General features: G+C 40.9%; 1 protein-coding gene across 1 annotated transcript in view; it reads right to left on the bottom strand.

The window, feature by feature from the left end:
- LOC128054328 (aromatase) overlaps positions 1 to 17,175 on the bottom strand; it is a 32,252-nt gene that overhangs the window by 3,634 nt on the left and 11,443 nt on the right. The window contains exons 3-7 of the mRNA XM_052646947.1: positions 10,449 to 10,603; positions 7,352 to 7,528; positions 4,827 to 4,941; positions 1,658 to 1,772; positions 835 to 997 (exon numbers count right to left, since the gene is read on the bottom strand). Coding sequence (XP_052502907.1) covers positions 835 to 997; positions 1,658 to 1,772; positions 4,827 to 4,941; positions 7,352 to 7,528; positions 10,449 to 10,603 — 725 coding nt within the window. The remainder of the gene's footprint in view (positions 1 to 834; positions 998 to 1,657; positions 1,773 to 4,826; positions 4,942 to 7,351; positions 7,529 to 10,448; positions 10,604 to 17,175) is intronic.

Below are 17,175 nucleotides of genomic sequence, written 5' to 3'. Positions count from 1 at the left end.
TCCTAAAGAGATTACTTATGTGAAGCATGTTCCAAATAAAGCATTTCATTTTCTCCCAGAAAGCAATTCTGACTTGAATGTGGCAGTATTTCTAGGGGAAGGCGGGGATATCAGAAGCAGTGCAAGAATGATGTGAAGCAGAGGCAGAACAGGAGGAGATGGAGTTGGGAAGAGCTGAGCAGGGACCTGAGGGCTCCCCTGCAGAGGAGGAGAGGGTAGGGGGAGGAAGGGCCTGGCAGCCCAGGACTGTGGGGGAGGGAAACTGATTACTCCCCTGTCTTTGCTATCACCCTCTCTTCCTCCCTCTGCTCCCAACTGGAAGAAAGGACTGCTTGAAACCCGGAAACACTGCCTTAAATAATAGCCATTTCCCTAAGTGGACCTTCAAAAGCCTTTGGTACTGACAAGGTAGCAAATCCTTGTGGATGATCTCATGTGTTTTAAACACAGACATATAAAACCACATGCATGTGCTTATGTGGCGCTTTAAAAAGACCTTGAAGAATACACAAAATAATAACAGTGATTCCCTCTGGGAATTGGGATGAGGCTGAGGAGAAGAGTGGTTGGGTTCAGGTGACATTATTTTCTGCTTTATACATCTCTCCATTATTTGGATTTTTTCAATGAGTATGTGCTATTTTAAAATTAGGAAAACACAGGAAGAACTATCATTTTAACCTGTCTGGCATAATGAAAATACAACCCAATGACTTGCCTTATTGTTCTCTGAGCAGATTTTAACAGAGTTTTTGACATAAAAATTTTAGGACATAGAAGCTAATATCAAGAAATTGTTTTCTGAGCTCTATTGTTTGTTTGATAAATTCTTACCAACAACAGTCTGGATTTCCCTCATTATTGCCTCTTCAACCTGGGGATGCTTTGCAATGAGAAATAGCATGAAGAACACAGAAACAGACATGGTGTCTGGCGCTGCGATCAGCATTTCCAATATGCACTGGTTTACATTCTCTCTTGTAAGTTCACCACGTTTCTGAAGAATAGGAAGGGAGAGAAATATTGGGAAAGTGAGTGAGGTTCAGAACAGGAAGGGAGGTGGCACTCAAGGATCAATCACCTCAACAAAATGAAATCGTAGAAATTACAAGTCTCTGGAATTGACAATGGACATTTTTATTAATAATCTTCAGCTCAAAGCTGAACAATTTAGACTTTATCTATGTATTTAATGTCTTTGCACTCCCTGGTTTTCATGTTTTGTATTGTACAGACACAGAGATGTTTAAATCTTAAGGGTCAGTCCAATCAGATTGTCTAATACTGAGCTATTTAGTTTGGGTATTATATAAACACTAAAGCAAACACTTAAAAGCAGAAACATGCACCAGTTAACAAGGGGGAATTTTTAGATACCTATACATAACCATACATGCTTCCCAGGTGGCTCAGTGGTAAGGAACCTGTCTGTAATGCAGGAGACTTGGGTTCAATCCCTGGGTCAGGAAGATCCTCTGGAGGAGCAAATGGCAACTTACTCCAGTATTCTTGCCTGGAGAATTCCATGGACAGAGGAACCTGGTAGGCTACAGTCCATAGCGTTACAAAGAGTAGCACATGACTGAACGACTGAGTACGCTTGCATACAGTCATATACATACATTGTGTGGGAATTATGGTTAGTGTAGGTCTGTACCTCGGCAAAAATCAACTCAGTGGCGAAATCTATGCAGTCTTCCAGCTTCTCTGCTGTTGAAATCCTGTGTCTTTTTTCTTCTATGAGAATTTCCATGGCATCTTTCAAGTCCTTGCTGGAAATAAAAGTGAAAATATAATCTACCTGTACTCAGTTAAGACACCAAAAAATGGATTTATTTGCCGTTTAAATAAAATGAAATGCTGTAGATGAAGCTATTAGTACTCATGAATAACCAAATTTATACTTAATTATTTGCAAATATCCTTAAATTATGTATACATTACAATTCATATTAAGGAACCAGAGTTATCCACATATCTAGCTACTGGTAGCAAAATCAAGGTTATAACCTATAGTTAAATGTTGAGAACTGTTACCAAAAGGCTAAATCCAATGTATTTTTTCAAGTATTGGCATGATAGAGAAAATACATACTGGCTTTCTCACTTGTATGTGGAATCTTTCTACTTTAATTCTATTTATTCATTTTGGCTGGGCTGGGTCTTCACTGCTGCCTGGGCTTTTCTCAACCTGCAGTGAGTGGGGGCTACTTCCTCGTTGCGGTGTGGGCTTCTCATTGTGATGAGCACAGCCTTGCGACTCTGGGGCATGCAGGCTCCAGTAGTTGCAGCACTTGGATTCAGTAGCTTTGGCTCCCAGGCTCTAGAGCACAGGCTCAATGGTTGTGGCCCACCGGCTTAGTTGCTTTGGCTCCTGTGGAGTCATTCTGGACCAGAATCAAACCTGTGCTCCTACATTGGCAGGCAGATTCTTGACGACTGAGCCACCAGGGAAGCCTCATGTGAAATCTTTTTAAAAGGGATGGCAAAACCAGTAGAATATTGTAGAGTAAAATAAATAAATTAATTAATTTAAAAATAATAATAAAGGTGGGAGTTCATAGACACATAGAGCAGATTGTTGTTTACCAAGGCATGAAGTTGAGGGTGAGGGCAAACTGGTGGTGGTGATTATCAAAAGATACAAACTTTGGGTTATAATAAGTCACTGAGATGTCATGAACAGTATGTGTTCGTATTACTGTGTTGTATATTTGTGAGTTGCTAAGAGGGATCTTTCGGAGAAAGTGATGATGGCATCCCACTCCAATACTCTTGCCTGGAAAATCCCATGGACGGAAAAGCCTGGTAGGCTACAGTCCATGGGGTCGCGAAGAGTTGGACACGACTGAGCAACCTCACTTTCACTTTTCACTTTTATGCATTGGAGAAGGAAATGGCAACCCACTCCAGTGTTCTTGCTTGGAGAATCTCAGGGATGGCAGAGCCTGGTGGGCTGTTGTCTATGGGGTCGCACAGAGTCGGACACAACTGAAGCTACTTAGCAGTAGCAGCAGCAGCAAGAGGGATCTTTAAAGTTCTCATCACAAGAAAAATTTTCTGTGTGTGGTGACAGACACTAGACTTACTATGATGATAATTTTGCTGAATATACAAATATTAAATCATTATATTGTATAACTGAAACATAACTGTATATGTTATTGATATCTTAACAAAAAACTAATATTGGCATATTGCAAGGGCATATCGGGAAGAAGACTAAAAAATTTCTCTAGATCTTTACTGCTCCCAGTCATAGTAGATGTTAACCTAGTTCGCTATCCATTAGCAAATTTTATATATCGAGAGACTTGCTGAGCTAATTTTAAAGAAAACAAAGAGGAACTGTTATACAGTCTCATGTGATAAGTTTCTGTGGGCCTGCTGACAATAGTGAAGATAAAATAGTGACCAAATGTAGCTGCAGACCAGTATGACTCTTTAGCCCACCACAAAATCTGACCAGAGTGAAGAGATGAATAATTGACCTTATTGATTCAAGTCACACTAAGCTCTGGTTGAGACGAAAAGAAGTGTTTAAAGGACCACGTGTCCAACTCATCTACCTGATACTCATCGACCAGTTGAGAACATGTAAGAGCAACATGAAGCTGACTTCCTCCTTGGAGACTAATATTATTGAATTTCAAAATGTGCAAATGGATGAAGTTAGCTGTTCAACCAAGTTTGGGAACTTTAAGAGTTGGAGAATTTAAGACAGTCTGGACATCTGGGTAAGATATGAACAGAGGTATGAAGAGAGCTAACATGTTTATTGTCTCCTATGTGTCATATGCTGTGCTAATTGCCCTACATAGAGGATCTCTTTAACTCCTATCCCACCCTGTAAAGTAGGTTATATTTTATTTTAAAGAACTTCCCAAGACCATTTGGTTACTAAGTGGTAGAGATAGGATACAAATCAGGTCTGTCTACCTCTAAATCCCCTGGGTTTTCCATTGGTGGTTAGAGGTGGCATGTTTAGTGGCTGGCAACTTACACACTGGAGCTTCCCTGGTGGCTCAATGGTAAAGAATCTGCCTGCCAAGCAGGAGACACAGGTTTGATCCCTGGGTCAAGAAGATCCCCTGGAGTAGGAAACGGCAACTCACTCCAGTATTCTTGCCTGGGAAATCCCATGGACAGAGGATCCTGGTGGGCTATAATCCATGGGGTTGCAAAAGAGTTTGACATGACTTAGTGACTAAACAACAATAACACTTGCTCCCTGAAAACCCAATGATTATCCAGTAGGCCATTGGGCATTTGTCCAGTCTTCTGCTAGACTAGTCTGAGACCAAGGCAAAGCCATTTAATGAAAATTTTAGGATTCCCCAAGACATAAGATGTATAATTAAACAAACAAACAAACAAAAAACACACCTTATAAAAGTTCATCATGAAAAAATTCTTCTGTGACTACTGTCAATTCTTACAAATTGCATTAAATTAAATTGTTTCAATGTAATACAATAAATGATTTCATGTTTCCATTTTTCTAGACATGCAAAGAAAATTTTGACAAATAATAATGATAGGTTCAGCCAACCCTGTTGTCTTCAACTCAAAACACACTGCCGTGTCCTAGTTCTAGATTTGGGGTTCTTAGCTTCCTAGATGAAACGCATCCCTGGGCAAAAGGCTGCCTTTCCACTGTGGTCTGGTCACATGTGCCCAAAGCGCTGTAAGAAGTACTTCACCAGCATCTTAATCAACAGCTCCCTGTGGTTCTGGGGGCGAGAAAGCTTGCCAAAGAGGCCAGAAATATCTGAGACACACACAAATCAGTCTCATCAATAATTATTCCAAAATGTGTTACTTACACAGACTTTTCATACTTTCTGCACAGCCAAGAAATCTTAAAGAAGATGTCTGGTTTGAGAAGGAGAGCTTGCCATGCATCAAAATACCCCTGGATTTTAACCACGATGGCACTTTCTGGAAAAACATCAGAGCAGATGAGCAAAAATATGAGTCCAAGAAGGGTATGCCAGTGAAAGATCCCCTGTAGACTCTCCTAGCGTCTTGGACTCTAAGCAGGACAAGGTTCTTTCTTCAGTGGGTGTTACAGCCACATGAATGTCACCAAAGAAATCAACACTAATTCATTCTACCTTAGCACCTAAATGGCCAAGTTAACCAGAGATTTGGCAGTTTTCATGTTTATGGTAGAGCTCCAGCTTAGAATCTCACATGTTTCTCCTTGGCTGAGCATCCAACACCTTCTGTTTTCCTGACCATGGAAAATAAAAAGTAATTAATGCTATTATGGCCTCAATTTGGCACCAAAGGCAAAAAGCCTTACCATTCTTCTGTTTATATTTCAGTTCAGAGTGTAGCATTTATCTTGTAGTCTTCAATGCCTTATCCTAAGTCTCCTGAACAGTCAGTTCTTAAATGATTTTCTTGAATTACATTGAATACTAGAGAAAAGAAAAACACTGCTTTTCTCAAATTATACACAAGGGAAGGGAAGAGACATGTATTTTCAACTGCTAAACACCAGGCGCAGGGTAAGGTGCTTTACAAAGAAACTTCATTTCGTCCTTAGAGTCTCGCGAAGAGAGAGAGAGTGTCCTCATTGTGCAGGTGCAGAAGCTGCAATTCATAGGAATGAAGAAGGTTGCCCAGCGCCATACAGCCAGTGTGGCTGGCAGCCCCGAGGCTGCAGCCCAGTCCTATCTGACCTCAGAGCCATGTCCTTTCCTCTTTGGTGCACCGTGTCCCCCAGGCCCATTGACAGTTTACCAAGGACCCAGTGAGCAGGTAGAAGTACGCATAACTCTGTATGGATTATGCAGGTTCTTAGCAACAAAATCTGCATCCATAAGTTAACAGAGAGTTGTACAGTGCACTTTTCTTTACCCCTCCTAAGATTCAAGGCTGTTTGGGAATCAGGGAGAAGGGACTTCTAAAATAGGTACCTGTCAAACCTTAGGAGTGTGGAACAGGCAAATAGGACTTTTACAGTGCCTGTCTGAAAGGAGTGCAGACAAGAGGCTGTGACTAAGGTCCTCAGAGTGAATGAGACACCCATCCTGATGTCAATCAGACTGTAATGTCCTCTTGAAAGAAATAATTAAAGAGTGGGGACAGGAGGCGAGGAGAGTGTTTGCTTGTCCAAATGTGGTCGATCAGGGAGCAGGTGTGACAGCTCAGTTGGTGTGGGCAAGAGTGAAAATCATGCCTTGTTCTTATTCCTGTGATGTTCTTCCCTCAGATTTTCAGGGGGTTCAGGGCTAAGCTTCATCTGGGGCTTTGTTCAGATGTCCATTCCACATCAGAGGATCAAAGACCTTCCCTGATCACCCCTTCTATAGTTTTGGCTTCTCTCCAACTGCCCCCCTTCACTGTCTAGCCCTTTGCCCTACTTTTTTTTTTTCAAGGCACTTATTATTGCCTAAAATATTACTAGATAGTAACTTGTTTACTGTTTATATGTCCACTGGGATATAAACTCTTTGAAGGCAAAGACTTTATCTAGTTCATTGCTGTAACCCCAGAACCTAAACCTGCCGTAAAATAGGCAATTGATAAATATTAGTTGAATAAATGATGAATCAGTGAACACTGTTAGAAATCAAATCGGGAGAAATTTCTTTAAGCTGACAACAGCAGAATGGAATGAATCCATGTGATTAATGTTTGTATTTTTTTTGTTGGTGGTAGAGTTAAATGGATGTGTTTAATATTTGTTTCTATAATATAATAAGGAAAGCATCTTCTTGAGTGAGATATCTTGCCAGGATTGTTATACATGCTAAATCACAAGCTTTATGAGAAGCAATTTCTTATACTACTTGGCACATTGTAGACACTAAATTTACAGTAGTTATCATCATCATTTTCAGCAGCATCAACTTGAAGTTTTCATACTTAGTGGCTTTGAGGGAGAGGTGTATGCATGTATTTATGTGTATGTGTTTGTATATATACATGGAAACTTAAATAGATTGAATGTGGCTATGGGTTTGTATGTGTGTATGCATATATCATGTGCAAAAGAATGGTTGGTAATGGCTGAATACATAGGTTTGGTGGTAGGATATATTTATGACCAAATGAAATGATCACATCTATTAAGTTTCAGCTGTGGGTAGAATTATCCTATTTCCTAGAGCAATGAGAAGAGATACAAAAGAAACAGAAGATGGCTCTTGCTATGAATATTTAAGAGCTTATAAGTGAAGAATGCAGACACACTAGGAAAACACTTTAGGAATACTTAGAAAGATTTAAAGAAGAACAGTGTACAAAAGAGGGTATCTTTCCATGAGTTCATTATCCTTCTCATACCCTGTTTAGTAAAGGGCTGAATGTCAAGTCATGAGAATGAAAATTTCAGTACCATCCAAGGGGATCCCCAGGAAGAGCACGTTAGAGGTGTCCAGCATGATGCGCCGCATGAGGGTCAACACGTCCACATAGCCCAAGTCATTGCAGACCTCCTCCAACCTGTCCAGATGCTTGGTAATGGAATCGGCACAGATGGTCACCATGCGCACCAGGCCAGGGCCGGACAAAGCTGAAGGGGACAACATCAGAGTGAGCTACCTCCAACTCCAAGGCACACAAGCAATCAGGCAATTTTGGCTTTTTATGTTCAGAGTTTAACTGACCACAGATTTTTATTCAATAAGTGGGTGGAAATTTTCATTTTCTTCTTTATACTTTTTCTGTATTCTCTTAATTTGCTACAGCAGGTCATCACATTTATGGTTTAAAATGAAAAAATAAATATTTTAAAAACAGACTATTCAAAATTATACTTTTCTTTATATGATAACAAATCATTTGTGAGATTGCAAATGAACTATGTAATACTTGTGGTTATAAATCACAAATCTGTGATTTTCCATGTTTATTATATACCCTTCTAAAGAAGATTTGTGGGATATTTTATGTTTCATTGGGTGGCAGAATATTGCTACTGCTACTGCTAAGTCACTTCAGTCGTGTCCGACTCTGTGCGACCCCATCGATGGAAGCCCACCAGGCTCCCCCGTCCCTGGGATTCTGCAGGCAAGAACACCGGAGTGGGTTGCCATTTCCTTCTCCAATGTATGAAATTGAAAAGTGAAAGTGAAGTCGCTGAGTCGTGTTCGACTCTTTGCGACCCCATGGACTGCAGCCCACCAGACTCCTCCATCCATGGGATTTTCTAGGCAAGAGTACTGGAGTGGGGTGCCATTGCTACAGAACTATTCAAATTGGATCTTACTGTTTTGATCTAAGGTGCTTACTGTTTAATTATAGATTGGGCTTCCCTAGTGGCTCAGATGGTGAAGTGTCTGTCTGCAATGCAGGAGACGCAGGTTTGATCCCTGGGTTGGGAAGATCCCCTGGAGGAGGAAATGGCAGCCCACTGCAGTATTCTTGCCTGGAAAATCCCACGGAGCCTGGTAGGCTACTGTCTATGGGGTTGCAGCTAATTTTCTACATTACCAAATGTTTTTGTTGTTGTTTAGTCGCTAGGTCATGTCTGACTCTGCAACACCATGGACTATTGCCAACCAGGCTCCTCTGTCCCAGGCAAGAATACTGGAGTGGGTTGCCATTTCCTTCTCCAGGGGATCTTCCTGACCGAGGGGTCGAACCTGCGTCTCCTGCTTCGCAGGTGGATTCTTTACCACTGAGTCAATTGGGAAGCCCTTACCAAATATAACCTTCTCTTAATCTTAGTTTCTCTTCAAACTACAATCATTTATTGTACTCAATCAATAACAACAAAACAAATCCTTGTTTGAGCAGTCTTTCTCAGAGAACTGGGCACTCTTTCAGGGCAATGATAACCTATTAGCTTTGTACTTCAAGTCCATAGTACATGGTGGCTCTCCAAATGTATTTGTCAGATAGAGGAATGAATGAAACCTGGTAGAGTTAACTAGCTCTTTTCTCTCCCTTTGCCCTGCTCCTGACTGTCTTAGCAGCTAGTGGGTCATGATGGTAGATGGTCTAACTTGAGAGTTTAACTCTTAAAATTATTTCTCTCCTTGTTCTAAGTTTCTCTGAGTTTTCTTTAGGAGTAATTGCTTTTTTATGTCTTTGATTATTCAGATTTGCTGTTAAATTCAGAGTGCGCAAACAAAGCAAATCAGCTGTGCTGCAGAGCCCCTGAAGACACACTTTACAAATAAGAAAGAGACCTGTAAGTGGTTCTAGACTCTAAGCATTTCCACCCATGTATAAAAAGGAAGCTTGGGCTGGCAGCATACTTTCTGACTTAAGGAAGGAGTTGGAGATATGGAAGGTGGGGATGCTGTTTTCTGGGTGACTGTCACATCCACAAGTAGGACAACTAATTCCTTCATGAATCAATCCTTTGCATGAAAGGACTGGCCTTGAATATCAGTTCCAGGCTGATGTCTGATTTTCCTCTAAGCTCAAGAGTTTGAAGCCACATTTCAAATGTATAAACAGAATGTAATATCACTGATAGGGCCATGGGCCAAAGAATGTGGGCAGCCTCTAGAAGCTGGAAGGGGCAAAGAAACATTTTCTCCCTAGATCCTCCAGAAAGGAATAAGAGTTTTCCCAGTATCTTGATTGGAGAAGGAAATGGCAACCCACTCCAGTATTCTTGCCTGGAGAATCCCATGGACGGAGGAGCCTGGTGGGCTGCTATCTATGGAGTCGCACAGAGTCAGACACGACTGAAGTGACTTAGCAGCAGCAGCAGCAGCAGCAGCAGTATCTTGATTATTGCCCTGTGAGACCCACATCAGACTTTTGACCCATAAAACTATAAGAAAGACTTCAATTCCAGTGGCAGATGGTAAAGAGGGAAATCACTAGATAAAGATGTTTGGAATCTAGTTTTTGCTATTCCATATCTGGCTATGTTGCCTTGGGGAAAAGTCACAAGCTCTCTAAAAATGTATTTACTTAAGTAAAAAACTCAGAGCCTGGAAGAAATGACATACATAGCCACTCACAGTTTTAAAAGTCTCTAAGTTATCTGCAAATTGTTTTCTGTTAAAACATGTGGGACGTCAACCAATGGTTCAGCAAACATGTTGGCTATGCTAAATATGGCTGACACACTAAATTCTTAATTGAAGTGACATTAAGTGTATAGAGAGCCATTCTTTTTAAATCCATGAGATGGATGTAGAAACAGGAAGAACCAGATCAAAGTGGTTAAATATGTAGGCTCTGGGGTTGTCTTCTGTGCTACCATTTACTAATGGTGGAAATTGGGCAAGATAGTTAACCTCTTTATGCCTCAGTTTTCTCACTTGCAAAATGTAGGTGATATTATTATTTACTACATGGGGTTGCTGTGGAATTAAGAATTAAGTGTTTAAAATAGTGCCTACTATATAATACATGTGTAATGAATGTTAGCTGTAACCATTTTAAGACTATGAAGCAGAAGTTAAAAATGATTTCAAAACAGACATGTTCATAGACAAAGCAGCAGAATGTACCCGGCACCTGAATACCTTTTGTAAAGAAAGGTCGAACAGCTTTCCAGAGTGCTGGATTATTGTTAAATATGATGCCTTTCTCGTGCATGCCGATGAACTGCAACCCAAGTTTACTGCCAAATCGGGATATGTAGTGACTGTGCTTCATTACATGGAACATACTTGAGGATCTGCAGCAAAAGCAAAACTTGGTGTTGATTTTTAAGGGTCAAGAACTCAAAATGATGAGTTTGACTACCTGTTGGCTCTTGTAGCAAATGCACTTGATCTAGACAAAAATGCATGATTTCTAGTGTTCAGATTAAATAAGTATTTGTGTTAGCACAATAACCTCCTCCTCCAGTTAAAACATTTCTACCTACTAGCTCTCTGTTTGGGCATCACTAAAGATCAACAAACAACACACACAGAGTTATTTGTTATTTGCCCTTCTTCTCTAACACCAAGTCTCTAAAATATTACCCACTAATGTGGTCAAAGCTGCAAGGCTGTAAGAAACTGCACCCTCCACACCACCATGTTTCCAAGAGCCTCCAGCCCTGAAGCAGCCTCACTCCAGATGGTGCCCTTCTCTCCCCTCCCCACCACCCGCCACAGAAGTGAATCTCAGAAATGGAAGATGCTGGAATATTTGAAGTCTCATTACTTCAGTCTGGAAGCGGCAGTTCTGCCTTGTACCACCTATTCCCCAGAGTCTCTAATCAGGCCTGGTCCCTCCAGGGGTATCACTCTGGGACTGAAGGATATACCTGGGTACCTCTACCTTGAGCTTGACTGACTTGGGTGGACCTGGAAGGCTCTCTGTGGTGGTGACAGCAGTTCTCTTGGGGCTCTGCTTCCATCATGAATCACCAGGGTCTAGAGGGTCACAGAATTCTCCCAAGATGTAGGATATGTTGATCCATTAGATAGCCCTTGATGTGGCATCCCTGGGACTTTGCCAATAGGCTAGGCTTCCTTCAACTTCTCAGTTCTTCTTCCACTACTCTGCCCTCTACCCTCGCTCCTGGACCAGTTCTTACAGCCTAGTCTCAGCCTTTAGAACAAGTAGGTAGGAAGGAGGCAGCCCCCTCCCCACAGATCTCCTCCAGGGCTTGCTTCCTACCTCCAATCTCAGTAGAATAAGGCATGATAAGACATTGAGTATTATAGAATTTTTTAAAATTCTAGCTGAACGCATCATGGGGCCTCCACATGTGAGGAGAATATTGTCTTCATAGGACAGCGGTACAGAATTCTTCTGCAGAGAGGTTCACTTTGGTGAGAAGCTCTTTTATTAAGGCTGCTTATAAGTTAGGCTATGGCACTGGAAGTATAGATAAATCATTTAAATAATTTAATAATTGAAGGATAGGGTTTTCTATGTAATATCATGTGATCTCCAAAAGTGACAGTTTTACTTCTTTTCCAATTTGAATTTATTTCTTTTTCTTCTCTGATTGCTGTGGCTAGGACTTCCAAAACTATGGCAAATGAAAATGGCAAGTGTGGGCATCCTTGTCTTTTTCTTAGAGAAAAAGCTTTCAGCTTTTCACCATTGAGTATGATGTTTGCTGTGGTTTTTCATACATGGCTTTTATTGTGTTGACATAGATTCCGTCTATGCCCACTTTCTGGTGAGTTTTTATTATCAATCTTTTTCTGCATCTATTGAGAGGATCACATGGTTTTTACTCTTCAGTGTGTTGATGTGGTGTATCACACTGATTGATTTGTGGATATTGCAAAAATATACAAACAATGAAAGATCAGAAAGAGAAATTGAGAAAACACTAACATTTACAATTACATCAATGAAAATAGGATACCTAGGAATAAACTTACTTAAGGAGCCAAAAGACCTGTACTCTGAAAACTAAAGACACTGATGAACTGAATTGAAGACAACACAGATGGAAAGATATACCCATGTACTTGGATTGGAAGATTGAATATTGTTAAAATGATTATACTACCCAAGGCAATCTACAGATTCAGCATAATCCCTATCAAATTACCAATGACATTTTTCACAGAACTAGAACTAGAAATTTTTTAATTTGGAAACACAAAATACCTTGAGTAATTAAAGCAATCTAGAGAAAGAAAAATGGAGCTGGAGTAAGCAGGTTTCCTGACTTCAGAGTATACTACAAAGCTACAGTAGTCAAAATAGTGTGATACTGGGACAAAAGTCATATGGATCAATGGAGCAGGAGAGAAAGCCCAGAAATAAACCCATACACCTATGGTCAATTAGCTTATGACAAAGGAGGCAAGAATATACAGTGGAGAAAAGACAGTCTCTTTAATTAAAGTTGTGCTGGGACAAGTGAAGAGCTACATGTAGAGGGATGAATTAAAACCTTCTCTATACTATATAAGCAACTTCCCTGGTGGCTCAGATGGTAAAAGCATCTGCCTACACTGTGGGAGGCCCAGGTTTGATCCCTGGGTTGGGAAGATCCCCTGGAGAAGGAATTGGCAACCCACTCCAGTACTCTTGGCTGGAAAATCCCATGGACGGAGAAACCTGGTAGGCTACAGTCCATGGGGTCACAAAGAGTTGGACATGACTGAGCAACTTCACTTTCTTTCTATATAAAAAATAAACTAAAAATGGATTAAACACTTAAATGTATGACCAGACACTGTTGGTATAAAACTCCTAGAGGGAAACATAGGAAGGTCACTTTTTGCCATAAATCATAGCAATATCTTTTTGGATGTGTTTGCTAGAGCAATGGAAATAAAAACAAATATAAATAGGGCCTAACTGAATTTAAAACTTTTGCACAGCAGAGGATACCGTAAACAAAACAAAAAGACAAACTACCAATGGGAGAGAATATTTGCAAGTGGTGAGATCAACAAGGGATTGATTTCTAAAATACACGAATAGCTTATACAATTCAATATTTTAAAAAATCAAAGAACCCAATTAAAAAATGGGCAGAAGAGGTAAATAAACATTTCTCCAAAGAAGACATACAGATGGTCAACAAGCACATGAAGAGGTGTTCAACATTGCTAATTATTAGAGAAATGCAAATCAGAACTACAGTGGGGTATCACCTCACTCCAGTCAGAATGGCTATCATGAAAAAGTCTATAAATAATAAATGCTGGAAAGTATGTGGAGAAAAAGGAAACCTTCTACATTGTTGGTGGGAATGTATTAAATAAGTTGGTGCAGCCACTATGGAAAACAGTACGGAGGTTCCTTTAAAAACTAAAAATGGAGCTTCATTATGATCGAATGATCCCATTCCTATTCATATGTCCAGAGAAAAACATAATTCAGAAAGATACATGCACTGCAGTTTTCACAGCAGCACTGTTTACAATAGCTAAGACGTGGAAGCAACCTAAATGCCCACTGTTGGATGGATGGATAAAGAAGATGCAGTACATATACACAGTGGAATATTACTCAGAAATAAGAAAGAGTGAAATAATGCCACTTGCAGCAACATGGAAGGACCTATATCCAACAGTCCAATAGAAGCTCCAATACTTTGGCTACTTGATGCAAAGAACTGACTCATTGGAAAAGACCTTGATGCTGGAAAAGACTGAAGGCAGGAGGAGAAGGGGACGGCAGAGGATGAGATGGTTGGATGCCATCACCAACTCGATGGACATGAGTTTGAGCAAGCTCAGGGAGTTGGTGATGGACAGGGAAGCCTGGCGTGCTGCAGTCCATGGGGTCACAAAGAGTCGGACACAACCGAGTGACTGAACTGAACTGGAAGGACCTAGAGATTATCATAGTAAGTAAACCAGACAAAGAAAAATATCATGGTATCACTCATATGTGGAATCTAAAGGGAAAAAAAGGATAAAAATGAACTTGTTTACAAAACAGAAAGAGATTCACAGATCTAGAAAACAAACTTAACATTACCAAAGGTGAAAGGGGGTTGAGATGAACATGTACACAATACTATATGTGAAATAGATAACCCTCAAGGACCTAATCTATAGCATAGGGAACTATCTTCAATATTTTTTAATAATGTATAAGGAAAACTGGGCTTCCCTAGTGGCTCAGTGCTAAAGAATTTGCCTGCCAATGCAGGGGACCCAGATTCGATCCCTGAGTCAGGAAAATCCCCTGGAAAAGGAAATCGCAACCCACTCCAGTATTCTTGTCTGGGAAATCCTACAGACAGAGGAGTGTCTGGGCTATAGTCCATGGAGTCATAAACAGTCATAAACAACAACAAATAAGAAAACAGAATCTGAAAAAGTATATATATGTATATATATATAACTGAATCATTGTGCTGTATACCTGATACTAACAAAACATTGTAAATCAACTATACTTCAATAAAAAATTTTAGGAGGACAAGATGGCAGAGGAGTAGGTGCACGTGGAGTACATCTCTCTTCATGGATACATCAGGAATACACCTTCAGACACAGAAATGCATGCAGAACACCAGCTGAGAGCAGACAAGAGTACCTGACCAGCAAAAAATAATATATAGAACCATGCAAAACTCGCATCCACAGCTGAACAATAGAGAGGCTGGCCCATCAAACACCTGATGTACTGAACTGCAGAGTAGGACCCCATCCAGGCTGCCCCTTTAAGTGCTTGACATGCCGATCTACAGATAGGACCCCAGCCATGTCTATGTGCCTGACGTGTGGAACAACTGAGGAGGACCCCAGGCAAGGGAGTCCTCTAAGTGCCTGAATGGGCAGAGCTATGGAGAAAGACTGGCCAAAGATGCCTTCCGATTGCCAGTTACAAGAGGCTCAAAAAAAGACTCTGATAGGGCCAGAACTCCTGCGGTGGAAGCAGTCTGTGTCCCTGCACATTTGGTGCTGCCAGGGTCCCCACAAGCCAAGCAGCTGCGCCACCTTCACGCCCCACCCTTACTGGGGCAGAGCTGCCACAGGCAAAAAAAAAGTCTTGCGTCTAAGCATGTAAGGTTGCTTCGGTCATGTCCAGCTCTTTGCGACCCTGTGGACTGTGGCCTGCCAGACTTCTCTTTCAGGGGGGTTCTCCAGGCAAGAATACTGGAGTGTATTGGCCAATACTGGTTGCAATACCCTTCTAGAGCTCTATATTTCCTGTTGTCCTAGCTGCCAACTCCCCTGAGTACCTGGTGCTGCCAGAACCCCTGCAACCCAAGCAGCTGCACCACCTCCACACTTGGCCCTCACAGAGACAGACCCAAGTCCTCAGGAGCAAACCCCAATGGATGACTCACATGCAGAGCTGGAAATAGAACCACAGTTGAAGCCCAGGGGCAGTGTGGCTAAGGAAGGAGACCCAAAACCTTCCCACCAGCTGTACAAGCTGCAGATTAAATCCACACGATCAACCAGGCAGACTCTGTGTCTATGGAATATATAAAAGGACATTGAGAGCTCCCACAAAAGAAAACACACTAGTTCTGATAGCTGTGGACATTGGAGGAAAGAACACACAGGAATCGGACCAAATTAGACTCTGACCTGCCCCACAGCAGGTTCAGAGAACAGCACAGTTTTGGAGGGCATCCTAGGGAGGTGAGGTGGACTGTACTCCCAGAGAGGGAAAGGACTCTGACAGCAGTGACTCAAGAAAAACATTTATTATTCTTATGTTTTGACTTGTTCTGTAGATTCTTTGGATTTTTTTTTCTTTTTTTTCCCTTCCCACCCCCCTCTGTTGTAGTTGTTAATTTTATGAACACTATGAAATCTAACTAAGCTTTTGAGCTTTTTTTTTTCTCAGTCACATTTTTTATTGTTGTTATAAACCTCTGCCTCTCCATTGGGTTTTTGCAGTTCAATGGAGTTTGCCTTTTTATCCCCCTTCTTCCTTTTTTTTCCTCTTTTATTAATTTTAATTTTTTAAACCTATTATTATTTTTTCTACATTTATCCCTTTATTTGCTTTTCCTACTGTTCTTTTCCCCTTGCGGTTAATCTTTAATGTATATAATTCTTCTTTATCTACCTCTATTTAACGTTGCATACCTATTCTTTCTTTCCTTTCTTCCCAATGTATTTGTTAGTTTTGTTTCCATTGTTTTATTCCCCACTTGGCACCGTGCTTTAGTTTTGTTTTCCAGCTTGTGCTTTAGTTAGTTTTGTTCTTAACTGGTAGATATAATTATTTCCTTTGTTCACCAGATCAATCTACTGTACTTTATTTTTGTTGGACTGTTTTGATTTTGCTTATGGGTGTGTATGTATATGTATATCCCATTATCATAATTATTATTTGCCTGATTTTGTACTGCCATTTGTCTGGGATTCATCTTTGGTTTCTCGTTTGGAGGTATTTATTTTAATCTCACTTAATGCCATAACAAACCACTTGTGGAGTCTTCGTTCCTGACCAGCGATCAAGCCCTAAGCCTTTGGAGTGGGAGCACTGACTTCCAAGACCCTAGACTAAAGAGAACTAACCCTAGGGAGTATCAAATAGTGAGAACTCACACAAAGGAAACCACTTGAATACGAAACCCGGCATCACTCAACCACCAGTAGCGCCTTGTGCAGGACACCTCATCTAAACAACAAACAAAGCAAAAATACAAACCCAGTCATCAGCAGACAGGGTTACCACCTCACTCAGCCTTGCCCATCAGAGGAGAAAAAAAAAAAACCCTCAGCATAAATCTCACCCTATACAAAGCTTACACAAACTGCTGGACCAACCTTAGGTCTCATGTACCACCTTCCACCTCCCTGTGTTAGCACAGCTGTTCCAAGCTTGTTACCCAGACCCCTCTGTAGGGCAGGACAACAGGCT

Source organism: Budorcas taxicolor, chromosome 10 (genome assembly GCF_023091745.1).
Source record: "Budorcas taxicolor isolate Tak-1 chromosome 10, Takin1.1, whole genome shotgun sequence".
In the NCBI taxonomy this organism is placed as follows: domain Eukaryota; kingdom Metazoa; phylum Chordata; class Mammalia; order Artiodactyla; family Bovidae; genus Budorcas; species Budorcas taxicolor.
The sequence above is the reverse complement of the archived record's forward strand: the minus strand, read 5'-3'. Positions and strand labels throughout refer to the sequence as shown.